The sequence below is a fragment of the Ictalurus furcatus genome, chromosome 2 (genome assembly GCF_023375685.1).
Source record: "Ictalurus furcatus strain D&B chromosome 2, Billie_1.0, whole genome shotgun sequence".
In the NCBI taxonomy this organism is placed as follows: Eukaryota; Metazoa; Chordata; class Actinopteri; order Siluriformes; family Ictaluridae; genus Ictalurus; species Ictalurus furcatus.
The window spans coordinates 6,132,025-6,152,111 of NC_071256.1; the positions used below are offsets into that span (position 1 = coordinate 6,132,025).

The 20,087-nt window shown below is 42.1% G+C and overlaps 1 protein-coding gene across 1 annotated transcript in view; it reads right to left on the minus strand.

Annotated features, from left to right (window-relative positions):
* The window catches only part of sh3rf1 (SH3 domain containing ring finger 1), a 51,114-nt gene that overhangs the window by 16,833 nt on the left and 14,194 nt on the right, over positions 1–20,087 (minus strand). Inside the window, exons 3-5 of the mRNA XM_053645391.1 lie at positions 9,235–9,510; positions 7,664–7,759; positions 2,146–2,472 (exon numbers count right to left, since the gene is read on the minus strand). Coding sequence (XP_053501366.1) covers positions 2,146–2,472; positions 7,664–7,759; positions 9,235–9,510 — 699 coding nt within the window. The remainder of the gene's footprint in view (positions 1–2,145; positions 2,473–7,663; positions 7,760–9,234; positions 9,511–20,087) is intronic.

The window sequence follows — 20,087 nt, forward strand, 5'->3', positions numbered from 1 at the left end:
TGAAGTGTTTAATTCCTATTATACCACAGTGATTTGCCAAGGATGACCAGTTTTCATTTATTGATGAATGATGGAGAGCAAAAACCTACATCCTGAGGACTTTCATGTGGTGGAAAACCCACTGACTGACAATGGAAACTCCTATAAACTACTATAAATAACAAATAAATATATATAATTTTGTATTATTTGTAGGGCATCTCCCATTCAATGAAAGAATAACATTTTATACAAAAATCATCTATGTTGCAGACGGAACCACAGTCAGAGCTGTGCCGTTACAGAAAATTAATCAGCACCTTCTGATATCAGAACTGTTGTTGCAATCTATCTAGAAGCTTCCTGAAGCGAGGTTACGTGAGGTCACCACGCCTGTCTCTCAGATATCAGCGGGAATGTGGAGGCTGACTGTCATTCTGTCATTACTCCTGTAACCTCGCAAACTGATTTATTATTTTTTTTTCCAGGCACTGAGGTTGACAGCCGTCATCCATCCATGATTTCCGGAGACTCGAAAAGTGACATAGTGCAGACAGAAGGTGCGGTTAGACACATCTGAACTGGGGATTGAGCTGTTTGCATTATATTCCTTCTCTTTCACTCATGATCCTCTGAGGCTACGCAGACACACACACACCCCTTCCAACTTTATAGAGGGATTTCTATACTGCACAGAAATGCATTTCAAATCAAATATCATGTGCTGTATCCATCATGAGGTAGCATCCATGATGACCACACTGGGATCGTAACCTTCGAATTTATGGTTTTGTCTGCTGTACAGTTTATACGACTAATATCAGCACTGACCTGCTACTCCTCCTGACATGCGCATGAATACTATTCTGTATCACACACAGTCACATACTACCCAAATAATACAACAGAATAAAAACGAGAAGAGGGCAATCTGGAAATCGTATTATTTATGGTATACAGCATTTATTTATTTATTTATTTATTTTTAATACAGTCTATAGACAGTAAAAAGTTCCTTACTCAGAAAATCATGTCTATTTTAAAACACACTGCTGTAGGGAGTCATGAATATTTATATTCAATAGTCATGAATATTCATAAGAAGACTCCCCAAATACCCTTTAAAATTACAGCTGTGGCAAGATCATGAACCTTTATGAGGTAAAGTCGAAGAGCTAATTTTATCAGCATCATACTCAAGTACAGGACCTCAGGGTAAAGAGATCATACTCCACCTTAATGTTATCTTGATCCAGTTTGTGAACCGTTTAGAGTTTTCTATATATCTATCTGCATCAATATGACCTAAAACATCATCAATGTCGATCATAGTGACACTAGAAAATTGTTGCTGTCTGTGAGCTCGTGTATGAGGAAGAGGACAGATAGCACATGTGAAGTGTGTTACACTGGCCTACGAGCAGCGGTTTGAAAAGATTCAGCTGGCTTGTGACTTGGAGGAAGAACACGACAGGCTTCACCCTCCCCAGATGATATAGCACATATGATAGAACAGAGCTGGCTGATGGGTGTGAACTGGTAGGTGAAATATGGCAACAGTTCATTTATCTACAATTTTTTGATAGGCAATAATACAAAACTACAATTTTCATATGTAACTTTAAAAGGGGGCTTTAACTTTGACATAACCAGGAAGTGCTGTTTGCACTTCCTTTTCTGCAGTCACATGGCATGGTGAAGGTCATCTTCGGAGGGCTCCAAAATATGATACTTTTTTCAATATTTAGAAGAAAAATGTAAACAGTATTTGAGATAAGTTAACATTTATTTTTTGTCATTTAAACACGTTTATATATTTTGAGTACTCTGTTAAATGGTAAAATGTAATTGTCGTCATATGGCAACTAAATGCAATAACTGAACTGCGGTATGTACGATCAGGATTTGAAAATTTTACACCAAAAGTAAGAAAAACGGTTGTAATTTTTAAACATTTTGCATTTGCAACTTATTTTCTAAATTTGATGTTTTATGTACGAGAAAGAATTAAGAATTCAAGAGAAAGAATTAAAACATGTTTGGATCTAATTCTCAGAGTAACACTATGCTCCAGCGTTTGTGAACTCTTTCAGTGTCATTGTACGTGCTCTTCTTACATGAGGACACCATGCAAGTCATCCATCTCTGTCTTTGTCTTTCTCTCACCTGGGAGGGGGCGCTGGAGGACAAACCCCCGCTGAGCTCTCCGATGCGTGCGGCCGCTGTAGGGTTCGAGGAGCTGATGAGCACGGGCCCGCTGATCTCCATGGAGTGGCGCTGCGGCGGCGGGGCTAGGCACGGTTTATGGGACATGGTCAGTGAGGTGAACGAGTGGCGCTTCTTGCTGTTCTTTTTCTCCCCTGTCGCTTTTTGTGAGCCGTTGGCTTGGGGGCCTGAGGAGGAGGAGGAAGAGGAAGAGGAGGAGGAAGTACCCTCGGCAGAGTCGTCTGGCACCTTGTCGAGCTCGATGAGCTGCCGTGCAGCCGAGTTAAACTGGGTGACAGAGCAAAGACAGATATTCAGAAAGTTAGAGAGCAATTTACACAAGTATTACTTTGTGTGAAGCCTATTGTCGTGATGAAGATGATAGCAGATAAAAAGGACGACAGGATCAGAAGACGAAGAAAAAGCAGGGGAGTGGGTGGAAAAAGAGACTCAGCCACATATTACTGTCACTCAGGAGCGGCTCCGCTCGACGCACACGAAGAGATGAGATCGTAGGCAGCATGGGAAAAGGGAATCAAAGGAAAGCATAAAAAAGCCTTAGCTTGTGACAGAACCTTGTTACTACCGCTCACACACACAAAAAAACCCAACACTGGAGTGGCAAACTCGACACCGCCGCATAAAAGCAGCCAATCAGAAGTGGAACTGTGCACCTATATTGAGTTCACCTGCATGTCCTGGAGCACATACATACTCATTACGCTAACTGAGTCAAGCTTATACATGTACAGACACTACAAGTCAAAGTTGACGTTTGCCACAGACTATTTTCTCCTCACCAAATACCCATGTATAACCCTGTAATATAATATAAGTTTAAAGGGTGGAAATCAGCCAAGGCCTATTGATATACAAAAGTGGATTAGAAATTGGTTATATTAGATAGAATTTTCTATACATCTGCATAAATATGGCCTAAAACATAATTAGATTTTCACAGAAGTCCTAAAAGATGATAAAGAGAACCCAGTTAAAACAAATGCAACAAAAATTTTATACTTGGTCATGTATTTATTGATGAAAATAACCCAATATTAAATATCTGTGAGTGGCAAAAGTATGTGAACCTCTAGGATTAGCAGTTAGTTTGAAGGTGTAATTAGAGACAGGTGATTTCAATCAATGGGATGACAATCAGGTGTGAGGTACCCCGTTTTCTTAAAGGAACAGGGATTTATCAGAGTCTGATCTTCACAACGCATATTTGAGAGAGTGTATCGTGGCAAATTCAAGACCATTGTTACCGTCCCCAGGAGTGATCAACCAACAAAAATCACTCCAAGAGCAAGACATGTAATAGTCCACAAGGTCACAAAGGAGCCAGGGTAACATCTAAGCAACTAAAGGCCTCTGTCACATTGGCTAATGTTAATGTTAATGAGAAGAACACTGAACAACAATGGTGTTCTCCAAAAAGAACATTGCTGCCCATCTGAAGTTTACTAAAAGATCATGTGGACAAGTCAGAAGGCTGTTGGAAAAATGTTTTGTGGATAGATGAGACCAAAATAGAATTTTTGGGTTAAATGAGAAGCGTTATGTTTGGAGAAAGGAAAACACTGCATTCCAGCATAAGAACCTTTTCCCATCTGTGAAACATGGTGGTGGTAGTATCATGGTTTGGGGCTGTTTTGCTGCATCTTGAGCAGGACGACTTCATCATTGATGGAACAATGAATTCTAAATTATACCAGCGAATTCTACAGGTAAATATCAGGACATCTGCCTGTGACCAGAATCTCAAGAGAAAGTGGGTCATGCAGCAAGAAAACGGCCCTAAACACACAAGTCATTCTACCAAAGAATGGTTAAAGAAGAATAAAGTTAATGTTTTGGAATGGCCAAGTCAATGTCCTGACTTAATCCAATAGAGATGTTGTGGAAGAACCTGAAGCAAGCAGTTCATGTGAGGAAACCCACCAACATCCCAGAGTTGAAGCTGTTCTGTACTGAGGAACGGGCTAAAATTCCTCCAAGCCGATGTGCAGGACTGATCAACAGTTACTGCAAACGTTTATCTGCAGTTATTGATGCACAAGGGGGTCACACCACATACTGAAAGCAAAGGTTCACATACTGTTGCCACTCACAGATATGTAATATTGGATCATTTTCCTCAATAAATAAACGACCAAGTATAATATTTTTATCTCATTTGTTTAATTGGGTTCTCTTCATCTACGTTTAGGACTACGTGTGAAAATCTGATGTTTTAGGTCATATTTATGCAGATTATATAGAAAATTCTAAAGGGTTCACAAACTTTCAAGCACCACTGCACAACCCCTGGCAAAAATAATGGAATCACTACACTCGGGGGATGCTCACCCAGCTTTTTTTTTTTTTTTTTTAACTTCGTAGAAAATACACAAAATTACAGATATGACAAACAATATTTGTGTAATAGCTGAATATTCTGGCTTTCTGAAACATACCTCAAACAAATTAAATTAAATTGTTTTAATTAAGGACATATTTTTTTTTCCAGAATATGGAAAAATATGGTATCACTCAATGTTGAGGAAACAATTATGGAATAAATCAACAAAAAACCAACAACAATTAGTACTTTGTTGTTCCTCCTCTGGCTTTTATGACGGCCTGGATCCTTTGATTCTTCTTGTTTTTCATCACTAATGACAAACAATATTCTCCATCAAGCCGGTTCCAACGTTCTCGAAAACAGCTGACAGATCAGCGTTGCAGGATCGTGCCTCGTCATGGACCAATTTTTTTAATTTCCACCATAAATTTTCAGTCAGATTGAGATCCAGACTGTTTGCTGGCCAGGTCATTGAGTAAATATGCCTTTCTTGAAGAAAAGCTTTAACACTCTCTGCTCTGTGGAAAGATGCATTATCAACCTGAAAAATGACCTCATCACCATCAAACCTATATTCTATCAATGAAATGAGAAGTGTCCAAAACGTAAGTGTACACCTGTGTAATGATTGTTGAGGTCCCCCCTAGTCCTTTAACTGACATGAAACCCCAGATCATAAATGAGTGGGGAAATGTGATAGTTTTCTTCAGGCAGTCGTCTATATGTTTCATTAGAACAGCACCGGACCGGACAAAAGTTCCAGCATCATCATTGTGGCCAATGCAGATTTGTGATTCATCACTGAATATCACTTTCATCCACACTCCATGATTGCTTCTCTTCAGCCCACTGTAACCTTGTTTTCTTCTGTTTAGGTGTTTGTGCTGGTTTTCATTTGGGTCTTCTGTATGTAAATCCAATTTCATTCAGCCGATGTCTTCCAGTTCTGTCACAAACACTGACTCCTGTTTCCACACTTTTGTTTTTCCATTTGTTTTGTTGTGCGTCTTCTATTTTCAAGGCGTACCGCTTTGACATCTTCCTTGGTCGACCCGTATGTTTTCCTTTTTATAACTTTCCCATTTTGTTTATACTAAATTTTAGACACAGCTGACTAGGAACAACCGACATCTTTTGCCTTTCCATTGTTTCAATTGAGTACTCTCTTGTTAGGCTTATATTTCCTTTCAAAAAGTCCAAGGTTAAGGTCTGTAAGCACTCTCTTTTAACTGCAGACTAATTTGCATTTTTAGATTTGTGCTGGTATTTGTTTTAGAAATGCAAATTACAAAATGATTCCATATTTTTTTCCTCTACTTGATGTGGAAAAAAATATGCCATTAATTAAAATCATTTCATTTAATTTTGTTTGAAGTACGTTTCACGAGGCCAGAATGTGCAGCAATTAAACAAAAATTGTTTTGTGTCAGATCTATTTGTTTATTTGTTACGAAATAAAAAGAAAGCCAGTGAAACGAGTGTGGTGATTTCATAATTTATAAAGATATAGAGAACAGATAATTGTAGCGGACCACAGGAACAGCACGAGTGCCAGGAACAGCATGAGTGCCAACCCCCACCCCCGCCCCTTTTGTCACTCTCTTTCATACAGCTGTGTGCGTGTCTCTTCTCTCGTCAGCCGAGTCTGATATTACACGCACAAAGGCGCTCACTTGTTTTTGGAAACAAGCCGGCATAGTGAAAATAGCTACGGCTTTTGTAATCCTTGTCCCCCCGCCCCCTCTCTTCCCCCACTCCCTTTATTTCTCCATTTGCATGCGAGTGGCACTGCTGAAGACCTGCGTGTGTGACAGCAGCTATTTTGGACTGTTTTGAAGCTTATTTTAGGGCCCAGGTTAGTGACGGAGACACACACACTAGACAGAATGAAGTTGTGAGTGTTGGGAGAAGAGAGTAACTACGCTGTTGAAAGAGTGAGTGAACAAGTGAGTGAATGAAGGACTGGTCAAGTGGTTGAATGAGTGCACAAGTGACTGAGGGACTGCTTGAGTAACTGACTGCCCGACTAACTAAACACCTGACAGTGAGTGTGAGTGAATTAATGGGTGAGTAACTGACTGCCTGGGTAACTGACTGCCTTACTGAGCGAGTAACTGACTGAATGCCTAACTGCCTGTCTGAATGACTGAGTGCTTGAGTGAGAGTGTAACTGACTGCCCAAGTGAGTGAGTGAGCAACTAAGTGACTGCCTGAGTGACTGATGCATTGACTGAGTGCTTGGCTGAGTCACTGACTGCGTGACTGACTGAGCACAATCTTCCATGCACGGAAGGATAACTGGTAAGACGGAAGGGCAACTGGTAAGATGTACATATCAGAACATCAAGCAATGATGTTTTGAGGGTAGGAGCGTAGCGTGTGTAGGATGTGAATGTGTGTGAAGAACAGAGTGACGATATGAAAGACTGTCTGCGCACGTGAGGAATGGGGAGCGGTGAGGTTACGCCTCGACTCCCCCAACAGCCTCACCAGCTGTTCTGTTCAAACCCATGAGGCTACATCGTGTCAGTTATTAGCAAAGTGACTGCTGTTTTGCCACAGAAGGTTGTCACGCAACTCTATTCAATTTAGAGCTGTGCCATTCAGGAGCTTCACTGACAGCATGTCAGACAGTTTAAAAAAAAAAAAAAGAGCGCTGAGTAATTGAGCATGCTGGCTGTTATTGAAGCTGATGGAGATGTGCTTCTCAATGCTTGGTGGTTTTTCAATGAGTCAGCTATACCGTCATGGATGTGTCTACTGAAACCGCAAATGAAAGATGATTATAGCAGCATGTCCAAGAAACAAGTGCTCAATTTTCTTGTACATTTTTTATTACAAGTCAATACCAAACCACACTAGTTTCCCCAATCACGTATGCTACTGTATGTTAGGTCATAGGTTGGGGGTCGCACAAGACCCCATTTACCATCCATTTCTTGCAGTTCTATTCAGATAAACCTTATTTATGGATTATTTTTAAATAATAATGAAAACCAAACAAAAGGGAAACCCTCTACTGTAAGGGTGCCTCAAAAGGGACACGTCTACGATGTGAACATGACGTGTATAAATTGACAAATCTGGCAATGCTTTCTTAACTGAAACATGGCAATCCACCAGAATGTACCTTACCTCAACGTAGGATATGGGGAAGATGCCGATTTTATCTCCCAGCATTCCCTCAGCCCAGTTCTGGTCCACTCGTCGAATAACTGTCAGAATGTCGTCCTGCAAAGCAGATAAATGAGACACATTACACACAGAAACCATCAGTTATACCACTAGTGCCAGCAAAAAACAGCACTTAACTCTCAAAGAGTGTATTAATTCAAGTTAATTTAAATAGGTTAACTGTATTGGCCATCACACAAACCAATCAGTGTTTACTCTTGACCAGTGGTCACCAACCCTGATCCTGGAGATCTACCTTCCTGCAGGTTTCATCTCCAACCCAAATCTCAGTCAGACACCCATTTTAGTTGATCAAGAACTTGTTAAGGCAATCGTTAGAGGGTCAGGTGGGCACGAATATGGTTGCAGCTAAAGTATTCAGGAAGGTAGATCTCCAGGAACAGGGTTGGTGACCACTGCTCTAGACTCTATGTAATTTGTCGGATTCCTGTCATTTAGTGAGAAAAGCTAAGATAGCCAACATAAACGCAACTAATTCTTTGCAGACTAAAGACCACATACCTGCAGACCACCTACAGCAGACATAGATTAGGACTGACCAATATCAGCTGCCATGTGAACGTCGACACCGCATGTTCTGTACGTGTAATGGTTGTATAGCAATGCTGTAGTCAAGTTGGTCAGTAATGTTATGCTAGAACGTTTTCCTGTATTGTAGGACATAAAATCTAGCATCATCAAGAGTATGCTAAAAGAGAAAGTATGTAAGGATCCACGTAAAACTTTAGTTTAACTGAACTTCATCCAATTTAATGAGCTTATGATTACTGTCTGATGTATGCAAACTATTGAAGGATGTGTACTTGTTAGCTAGTTCTTTAAATCTTACTGTAAAAGTTTTCTTTCAAGAGTTTCAAGTGAATGTAAGAAGGCATGGTATTGGCATGTGCTGCCTGGGAAGAAATTTAAAATCAGCATCGTATCACCCATTGGTCCGATTTGCTCAAGCCACTGAAAAACCCATATCAGTCCATACAGGATTTCGCTGGGGATTTTTGTGATCTTTGCAGCCAAAAATGCTCGATTTTGTTGCGGCTTTTTTCAGAATGTGCAATGAATCGGCAAAAATGCGACTGCACGGTCTTTCATAGTGATGTTTGTTGGTAAATGAGACCTTTAAGCTGTTCTCATGTTCGACGCACGTGAATCGAAGAGGGCTTTGGCTGAATGCACATTGTGATGACGTCACATGATGTGTCTTGACCCAAATCTGTAGAAAATCTGCAGTTTTTGTTTTGTTTTTTTTTTTAATCGTAAGCTCCTCCAAATATTGCAGAGTTTGCTCAATTCTGCGATCGCAAACTTGCGAAATCCTGGAGGGACTGCCATACCGGTCGACCACAAATCAAACTTCCACTTCCTCCATACTGACAAATATCACATCATTACGAGAAAACAATTCACTTCTGAATTTATGAATATCAAAAAAAAATTTTAAAATTGTAAAAAAGACCGTTTATGTTAAATCTTTGCAAAACCTGTGTAACTACGATGTAGCGCAAGTTCCTCACCTTTGAGAAGGGAAGGCAGTCCTTGTCAGCCTCCTTGTCCTTCAGCTCAAAGTCGTACAGGGCCTTGCACTGTGGCGGCGGCTGTGGGAGTGGCTTGATCACCTGCACGAAGCTGGCCGGGAAGAAGCCGTGCACGCCGCCCACTTCGCCGTGGTACCAGTTCTCGTCCACCTGCCGGCGCAGGATGATGATGTCGCCCTTGCTGAACTTGAGGTCGCCGGGTTCCTTGCCATCGTAGTTGTACAAGGCCTTGGCACAGGGAAGCTGGGGGACTCCCTGCAACGGGAAGGAGTCTGGATTTAGTCCAATTTGTCCAGAATTTTAAACAGTACTCAAAGGCGCATTTATTCCTAAAATGTGCTGAATGGGGAAAAACAGGGAGGAGATGTAGGAGTGCGTCTGTGTAAAACACTGACGGCTTCTATGCTCCTATTATACACTCTTTACTGAAGGTTTCTTAAACGCTAACAAAGGACCATTAACTGCAATCTATACAGGCAATGACTCTCAGGATTCACGCAAATAGCAGTGGGATAAATCTCTGCCTTGCTCCAAAAGACACACACACACACACACACGATGCCAGTGCTGATTTGTCTGACTGACTGCTTGCATTGCCTTGCATTTCAGCCCCATCTGTGTTGCTTCACTCACTGACAAGCCCCTTGTCCAACAGTCCCAGAATGCTCCGGGGTTCGCCCAAGGATCCACAATACCGCGAGCCGAGCCCCATTTATCAGTGTGTGAAGAGCTTTGTGGTGCTGGCCCAGTCATCTGGAACCAGTCAAAGCTCCATTCAGTAGTGACAATGATCCACAGGCAGGGGGAAGGGAGCTCGAGTGCTTCCCCCACCACAAACTTCCTCTACTCGGCTTCAAACACGGGGCAGAATCCTAAACAACACAGCACACAGTCTCTATGCTTAAAAAAAAATAAAGTGAGTGGGGGTTGGCACGACTGTACTGTTTACAACTAATGACCCCCAGAAGTGCACACGGGAGAATCAGCACACCCTCGCTGCCATTAACGTTGTACACAACAGAGAAAAAGGACAAGCATTCACTCGAATGTTCTGCAAATTTTAAACAGATTTCCCTGAATGTTGGCAAACGCAAAATGTTTCACGATCATCCCAGCAGTCTGATCTCAAACTAGCCAGGGAGAAACAGATGATGTGTCCGGGCTGTCAATTTTTTTTTCCATTTTTTCCCCCATTTAGTATCGCCTTGAGTGCAAGACTCAGCTGCTGATATGCCAATCATTAGCATTTTCCCTCATATCCATCAAACCGGTGGGGGGGGGTTAATATAATTTATAACCCATATAAATTATATTAATGCCAGTCTGTATTAATCAACTCCTTATACATTCGGGTTCAGTTACACGAGTTACAATTCTGAGCTATTTAACAATCTTAGCTATGTTGACTTATGCGTGGTATTAAATACAGGGTTTCCAGACATCCAAAACTTATGACTGGATGTGCACACTGGAGCATTCACTTGCCTGCTGAGCCAGCTAATAAATATAAATAGATTTTGAAAACCATGTCTGTCCAGGATTTATCAAGCATTGGAGTCAGCTCATGTACGAGGAAGAGGATGTACATCACTTGCCTCCGCGTGTGTTCCATAGCCCTGTGATGCAGCATGAGCAGCAGTTTGAGAGGATGTACTTGGCTGGCTTCACGTGTTTCAGAGGAAGATATTAACTTTTTTTTCAATTTTATTTTACATTGATGGCACTTGGCAGATCCCCTTTTCCAAAGCAGCTTACATTTATCTTATTTATACAACTGAGCAGTTGAGGGTTAAGGGCCTTGCTTCAGGTTAATAAATATACCCAATATCCACCTGAGATTTAATACACATTCCAATTGTGTGCGCACAGCATTGTTGTTTTTTTGGGGGAATTTACAGCCACAGTGGTACAAGATCTTTGATAACAAACCCAAAGCTCACGGTCCAGTGATCATGTTAACTCCCTCTGTACTTCTGGTCCCCCCCCCCTCCCCCTCTATGTTCCTCGTTCTTTTCCTTCCCCACTATGGGCCTCTCACAGAACCAGCTGTCAGCACATTTACAGACCAAGCCACTTCTGCCAGGAAGAAGGAAGACGGGGAACCATCTAATGAAAGAATGAAGCCGGGGTGGTCTTTCTGTGCATGGGTTGTTTTTTTTTGTTTTTTTTGGTTTGAGTGTCAGGTGTACCATAGTAGGGGAATACTAGCACAGGAAGAGCATAAAAGGATACCTTTCTGTGAGCACACGTTTCTTGAATCCTTTAATTCCAGCGTCAGAAATCACGCGTGATTCTTATGCGTTTCTGATCTTTACGTACCGTATGAACTCGAGATGCGTTCCGTATACTCCGGTTATGAACTCAACCAACTCACTGACCCATACTCAGTCACTTAACCATAATGGACACTGTGTGTTATTGTAAGCAAATCCTGCCTTGCATCATGCATTTTAAAAAAAAATAAAATAAAATTTGAAAAAATGTAAATAAAAAGGCGATGCGCAACTCCATTTTCTGCTCCCAAAACACGAACAGTTCTGTCTGAGCTCGGGCGTTTCTGTCTGCTCTCCGTCTTTCAGCACCTGTCCTTGTCTGGGCTGTGGCTGTAAAATACAAAAAAGTAAAAAAAAAAAAACAAACACGAGAGAACAGATAAGGCGCTCGAACTGGCACGGACTTTTGTCTTACTAACCGCACATTAATCCTGATCTCTGCTGAATTCTCGAATCTGATTGGTCAGGTGTTGGTTCATTTTCTATTACAGCACTGCTGTGGAATAAAACACTTCTGGACATGTGATTACAGGAAAATAATCAACTTGAGGTCTGATTCTCATCACCTGCGCTCAGTGTTGAGTACTTTCCTACAACAGCACTACTTCTTTGTAGTCTCATTCTTTGCGAAACAAGAGCCTGTATTAGGCTGCAGATCACGGCATCAAGTTCCTCGCTCGTCCTACGTCAAGTTGTGCGTTCCATCGCGGTCCTGAGAGACTCTGGTGCCATTTTGCGGTCGCCTCGGGCCACTACATACTCGCAGGGTGCTGGCTAATCCGTCAGCTCGAATCTGTCTTGATGGCTAATGCAATTAGTGCTTGGAGCTGTCTAAGGTGTGGCAGGAAGCACAGAGCATAACACGTGTCAACATGATGTCAACAGCCAGCGAGAGAGAGCAGACAGACTCACTCACTCACTCAGACACTGAGGACTACTAAATCCTGAGAAGCTCATTCGCAATTTCTATTTCAGCTCACAGCACCAGCCGAAAATAAACTCCGCATATTAACTGACGACGTTCGGACAGTTGATTTGTTACAGCTTGTCCAACGTACATCTGGCGCAGATCTTTCTTCTGCACGTATACTTCCGCTTAGTCTGAGCTGATGATAGTTATCATATGTTATTCCGAATATGGAGCGGAAACCGTTTATTCCAGAGGCAGTACAAATCCGTTCTGTGACATGTTTGTCTATAATGATACGTTTCCCAGACCGACGCCTGGAACTCGTTATAATCCCATCAAGTTCTTCCAACAGGTATATAATCTCCAGCTTTTGTAACACGAACGCAGCTGAGCACCTTCTGGACTTGTTGCATCACCAGACTTGTAATGGGATTTATCTTCACAGCAAATGTCAAGCTTTGTTTTTTGTTTTCTAAAAATGTTCTCCACAGGATGCACTTCTGCTTCTACTTCTTTTCTCACAAGCACATGCCTAAAACACACATCCACACGTCACACTGCGCTCGGTCGGCACGAGAGTCTGAACTGCTGAAGGGTGCAAGTCATGTGACCATGATGAGTAGGCGTGAGCATTACTGATTTATTCCCCTGCTGATGATTTTCCAATTCAAAAGATACAAATAAAATCAATAATCGTGACACGATAGCATAACTACCACTTCAGTTAAAAAAAAAAAACCCCAAACATTTCATTTCTAACCATCATAACCATTAATATTAATTGCAAAGTGTTAGATTTTGCCTGTTTAATCTTTATTTAACCATTAAAACCATTACCGGTCCTTAATGATATCCACTAGACATAACAGAAGGCAACAAATTACCAGGAGAGACCTACAGGTACTGTTACAATTCCCATTACAAATTCTAGAAGGGTTTCTATTGGGGTTTCCAACGAAAGCAATGACGCTCGTTCTTCTCATTAACTAGTCTGTATTAATCCATTTAACAAACGGCTGATCCTATATTATTATATTACGTTAGGTACCACTTTTCAGCATCTTCAATTAGTTTCTGGATAAAAAGAAACCATGGGACTGGACTAATCCAGCTAATACGTTCGTGATGTGTCCACCCGAGCATCTAACTTTTGACCATCTTCAATCACGTTATTACACCTCAAAAGAAGTACAACGTGACGATTCATCACGTGAATGATCGAGCCATCATCTAGATCACTATATTCCCAGGTCCTAATAAAAGGTCACGTGATCACGGAACGTTTTGTCAGCAGGTAAATGCTGCACACTGGGGTTTGTTTTCACAGGCAGTAAAGAGTAGCAGTGTTTTCACAGGCAACCCTTTGTTCGAAATCTCTGCAGTCCATCGGTGTTTATTAGGTGCCGTTATTGAGGGTGTGGAGAGGAAACTAGACAGGGGATTGTCTTAATCCTTCACTCTTCCAGCCCTCAAGGGTTTCCAGTCAGAGATTACCACTGTGCATGCACACACACACACACACACACACACACACACACACAGCGAAGAACTGTGTGTGGAGGAGGCAATTCTCCCAAACACATTTCACAAACACACGACGTTTTGTTTACTGATCCCTGCCCCAAGCTGGGGGGTTGCCTGCTCATGACACAGCACTATGTTGAGCAGGAGGTTCGAGGGTGGCCATCTTGTTCTGATTACGACCCTATTAGCTGAAATGGGCTCCTAATGGGCTTGCTTGCAGCTGGTGGGGAGTACAGCCGTCCCATATCTCACACCTCAGTCCCATCTGGTCATGCACCACCTCCTCCACACTGCCACCTTTTCCCCCGGAGCAATTAGTCTGAAATGGGCCCCTCTACACATGCGCTGCCTTGCTTTATCGGTTCCCATAAGCACTCTTGTGAGATGCAGTTGACTAACCGGTATGAAATATAGGCTATTAGACAGGCTGGTCGTAAAGTCGAGAGCTGGCCGCGTCCTCGGTGATGCAGCAAGGTCACAAAGTAGGTGGCTGAACAGAAGTCCGTGTAGAAGCGGATATATATCTCGGCTAAACAATGCGCCTCCTGGCCTTTCAGCCTGTTGATTCAAGCAGAACTCCTATCCTGATCCCTCACCCCTGGGGCTTTTACATCGTGTCCACCTTTTGTAACCAGACAAGCCTACCTCTTGATGGATCTTCATAAAAATAAACCTTCTGCCTTCTGGTTTTTTTGCTAGTACGTTCAATACAAAATACATACGTCTCAATTATTATTACTCCAGGTAGCAAAAAGGTCATTCATTAAAATGACCAAAGTGATATTAGCTCAAAGATTGGCATCTCCTCATAGCTTACAGTGGTGCTCGAAAGTTTGTGAACCCTTTAAAATTTTCTACACATCTGCATAAATACGACCTAAAACATCATCAGATTTTCCCACGAGTCCGAAAAGTAGATAAAGAGAACCCAATTAAACAAATGAGACAAAAAATTATACACTGGGTCATTTATTTATTGAGTAGCAAAAGGATGTGAACCTCTAGGATTAGCAGTTAATCTGAAGGTGTTTTCAATCACTAGGATGACAATCAGATGTGAGGGAGCGTCTTGTTTTATTTCTAGAACAGGGATCTATCAGAGTCTGATCTTGCTTGTGGAAGTGCATCATGGCATGAACAAAGGACATTTCTCAGAAAAAATGAGTTGATGCTCATCAGGCTTGAAAAGGTTCACATACTTTTGCCACTCAGAGATATGTAATATTTGAACATTTTCCTCAATAAATAAATGACCAAGTATAATATTTTTGTCTCATTTGTTTAATTGGGTTCTCTTTGTCTACTTTTAGGACTTGTGTGAAAATCTGATGAGGTTTTAAGTCATATTTATGTTGCAACGTAGAAAATTCTAAAGGGTTCACAAACTTTCAAGCACCCCTGTATGTAGAGAATAAAGCACAATACGGTGTGCTGTTACAGGAAAACAACAAGAAGTTGATTTCAGTGCGTTAGTGATAGTGTCCTGAAGTGTTTTGTTCCTCTTTCTGTTCATTAACTAAGGCAGACACGAAAAACTTTTTATCCATTTATAGTTGCATTATGTTTTATGGCGCATGTGCAAAAACAAACAGAAATTTCTGCTGACTTAAGCTATAGCGACTTTCAGGCAGCTAAAAAAAAAAAAAAATGGCAAAGTCTTCCATCATGAAGACTTTCCTCTGGAGGAAAACCGTACTGAGGGTTATAAAATGCTGACACTGGAGACTCCTTCCATAAATGTTAAACATCTCCTACATACTTCACCAAATCAGAGCCAGAGTCAAAGTCAGAAAGTGAGCAAAACAAAATCCAAGGAAAGGGAGACGGAGTAAAATAAGAACAAGAAAACACACACACACACACACACACACACACACACACACACACACACACCGGGCCAGTTTGTCTGGACAACAGATGTGAGTCTGGACCGAGATCACACACCAACCCGATCCTTCCAGTTCACTTGACTTCTACCTCTCCTTTCCCTCAAACCTCCACCCCCCAGTCACAGTTCTAGTCAACCTCTATAATGCAAATCAGTTATAGATGATGTTAAACACACACACACAACTATGGTATTTATTAATACAGCACCCACCCTCTGCACAGTCCTCATTACGACACACCTGCTCCACAGTCGTCGGCCACTGACCTCCATAAATTCCCTTCTCTCCATGTGCTCAGCCTTTGCGCATTAAGCTGTAATTTTGGGACTCGTGGGAATCGTAGCCATTTAGCCTGATCGAGACAAGCTGCCTGGCAGCGGCCCGCGTGGGGCTCGTGGGAGCCGGAGTCCTTGCGTGTGATCAAAGCTGCCCAGGCCTGAAAGTGCGGACAGATGAACCATGAGGCAGCCATGTGTAGACCTCGGAAAAGTCGAGGACGAGACTGAAGTTCAGGCTTGACGGAGAGGGCAGCTCTTCACCGAGCGAAACGTTAACCACGTGGAAGTGTAAAGGCAGGGGCGTTCTGTAAGCTACATATTAGTCATCAAAAAGTGTGTTTTAGCAAGGAGGGGGTCTGGAGTTTACGGGAGAATTATGGAATGGAGCAAGGAAGCATGTGGTATTCATAAAAGAGACTCTGAAATGTGTGTGTGGTTTGTTTTGAGCACAGTATCTGGAAAGGCTGAGAATAGAGAGAAGAAAAAAAAATATTGCACCCAGCCTTAGAAATGTAAAGTGAATGTGCCTCAGGAGCTGGGGTGTGTGTGTGTGTGTGTGTGTGTGTGTGTGTGTGTGTGTGTGTGTGTGTGTACGTACACGTGTGTTTCACTCACTATTTCTCTCTCTCCCTCTCGGTGTATCTCCCTGTCTTTCTCTCAGTCAGTCTCTGTTTCTCTTTCTACTGGTTTCTTTGTGCATGTCTTTTGCACTGGGTCTCTCTCTCTCTCTCTCTCTCTCTCTCTCTCTCTCTCTCTGTGTGTGTGTGTGTGTGTGAGACTACTCATCTTTTTTTCCTCAGTGCGAGTGTCTCTTTCTTTCTCCCGGTCTCTGTGAGAGTCTCTCTCTCAATCACTGGCTGTTTCTCTGTGCATGCCTCTCTCTCGCTCACTCTCTCACGTGCGTGCTCTCTCACTCACTCTCTCACGTGCGTACTCACTCACTCACTCACTCACTCGCACTCTCTCTCTCTCTCACGGTTTCTCTGTGCATGTCTCTCTGTCTCTGTGGCTTGGGTTCTCTCAGCTGGTCTCTCTCTGCCTCTCGCGCTCTCTCTCTCTCACTCACTTGCTCACTCACTCACGCTCTCTCTCTCTCTCTCTCACTCACTCGCTCGCGCTCTCTCTCTCGCTCTCACTCACACTCTCTCTCTCTCACGGTTTCTCTGTGCATGTCTCTCTGTCTCTGTGGCTTGGGTTCTCTCAGCTGGTCTCTCTCTCTCTCTCTCGCAAACTAGCTTTATTAGCATGTATTTGCCAAAAGCATTGGCCATGAAACAAGCAAATAAATAAATGCACATAAATAAACAAATAGACAAAATCAAGAATTGAGTTTTATGAATGTAAACAACAAGGATCGTGTTAAGATGAGTTTAAACATTTGTACACCCACTCAAACGCTTCCACAGTGTAAAAATGTGACCGACTGATCTCTCTCTCTCTCTCTCTCTCTCTCTCTCTCTCTCTCTCTCGCCTGGTCTCTGTGTGCATGCTCTCTCTTTCTGTCGGTGTCTCACGAACACCCTGCCCCACCCAAATCATGAACAAATCATGTCCACGTGTGTTCGAAAAGCAAAAAGACAAATGAACAGCAAAGAAGGATCCCTCTTTAGGATTTTAAAGCTGTATGATTAAAACATTTCTCCGCCTGCTTTCTCCTTCGAAGACATGACTCATCAGCAGCTGCATCCACAGCAGGCTCTAATTTCATTTCTGCGTCCCAGCTTCTCCCGTCTCTCTGCGTCTCCAGGCCTCTTTATCCATTCTCTCTACTTCCACTCTCCTGTTTTTAAAACTTCATACATGTCATTTTCCTCTGCCTTATCACCCCATCCTTCATACACAGAACCTCGCAGAGAGAGAGAGAGAGAGAGAGAGAGAGAGAGAGAGAGAGAGATCGGTGCAATCACACTGATTAAAACATTTGGGCATACTAGCTAAGTGTATCTGAGCTGATCAGTACTGCATTTTAAATTAGGAAGAAAAAGAAAAAAACATGTTTGTGATTAAACAAAACGCGTCCACGAAAATGGAAGCATGCATGAAACAATTTCATTCATAACGAAGCAAAGAAAAACTACCGCTGGTCAAAAATATTACGAACTTTATCCAGGATAGAAAAAGAATCGAATCATTCGAGATGACTCTCGAATCCCACCCCCCCACCCCATTTGAGATGATTCACCAAAAGAGTCGTAAAAGTGAAGTTCATGGACATTACAACACAACTAACGATCACTAGACAAGCTGAGCTAAATCCGCAACAGACACAACGGCATTTATTTTGCAGTCTAACTGAGCTTATATTCCGCAAGTATTATAATATCATCTCCGTAATATATCTCTCATAACACGTTTTAACAACAAGCACAAACTAATTAGAATAAACGAACTGATTACATTTATTGTTGTATTGTTAGCCAGAAGATAAATATATATCAGAAATGAGTTCAAAACAATATTAGACACATTTCAAAACCATAATAGGTGCGCTTTGTAAGAGTGTTCTTTGAAATGGAGCTGTTCTTCAAACTAGTAGTGGGCAATATGACAAATTTATAGTGTATCACGGTATTTAGAGGTCTCATACGATAGATTTACATGCATCCGAGGTCAAGAAACACTTTAACATGCTCATAATTTAAACTGCAGCAATGCCTTTTTTCCCCCCCAGCGTCACAAACGACTCGTTCAATGATCCGTTCTAAAGGATTCAATCTAAACTCCTCCTTTCAGAGAGCATACTCTGCTCTGATTGGTCAGATGTCCCAATCTGTTGTGATTGGTCTACCGGTATCAGCGAGCAGCCGATGAAGACCAGAGGCAGGGCTTTTTGTTACAAACCTACGTAGGTTTGTACAGGAAGTAAAGTCTGGAATTACGAACGACTCGTTTCAGCTGTTCAGAATCGCTTCCTTCTTTCGGGAGTCAATAAATCCGTTTGTCACGGGCTTTGATTTTTTTTAAACTTTGCAGACTTTTTACATTCACAAACAGCTAAATATATATAACACACTACATGAATGGTAACATCTGAAAAACCATAATAGGTGCACTTTAAATCATATGCTAAAAAGTGTGAAAGAAAAGCCTGTTTACTGTTTACCTGAAGTGCCCAAGTGCAATTATTCAGTTCCCAGGTTTCAATGTTGAAAGAAAATAACTAATTGTGGAGCCCTGAGATAAATTTGTACTCTTTCAGGCTGACGTCTGGCTTGAACCGGTGTGTAAGGCTAATGTATAAGGTGCTATTTCTAGACCAACCTGGGATTAAATGCTGCTTTGGCAGGAGTACAGGCTGTACTTCCTGCCTCTACACTAGAGTAGAGACACAAAATCGGAACGGCCATGCGGACGGACGAGCGCCTGCATTTCTCGGGGTGCGCAGGAATACGTTTCGCAGCTGATGCTTAGGGAACGAGACCGAGTGAAATCTCACACCTAGTCGTCGAGACTTCCAGTCTCCAGCTGGTCATCGAGTACACACAAGACCCAGAATGCACTGCTTCTGTTCTCGTGGAGCAAATGGGGAAAATTAATAATAAACTGCATTCGACTTAGCACAAAGCATAAAAATACACACAACAAATGCATTTATAGCATTCTACATGTACATTCTAATACCTTATTGTTTCTATAGTAACAACTTACATGGGGACTTCTGAGGGTATCGAGGACAATCCATATAAACGGTGTGTAACTGTTGATATGGTGACGTTTGCTGTAGTTTATTTCACTTTATGAAAGGAGTCTCCAGTGTCAGCTGTTTCACAACTTGAAACGGCGGGGGGATAAATCAATCAATCAATCAATCAATCAATCAATCACTGATAAACTGCTATCGGAGCTGCGGTTATAGAAAACTCAATCAACGCCTACGGCGGGAAAAATCAGAGCGCGTCAGCGACGACTGCCGTTTCTGGACGTGCTTCAGCTTGTTGGTATCTTTAGACTCGGCATA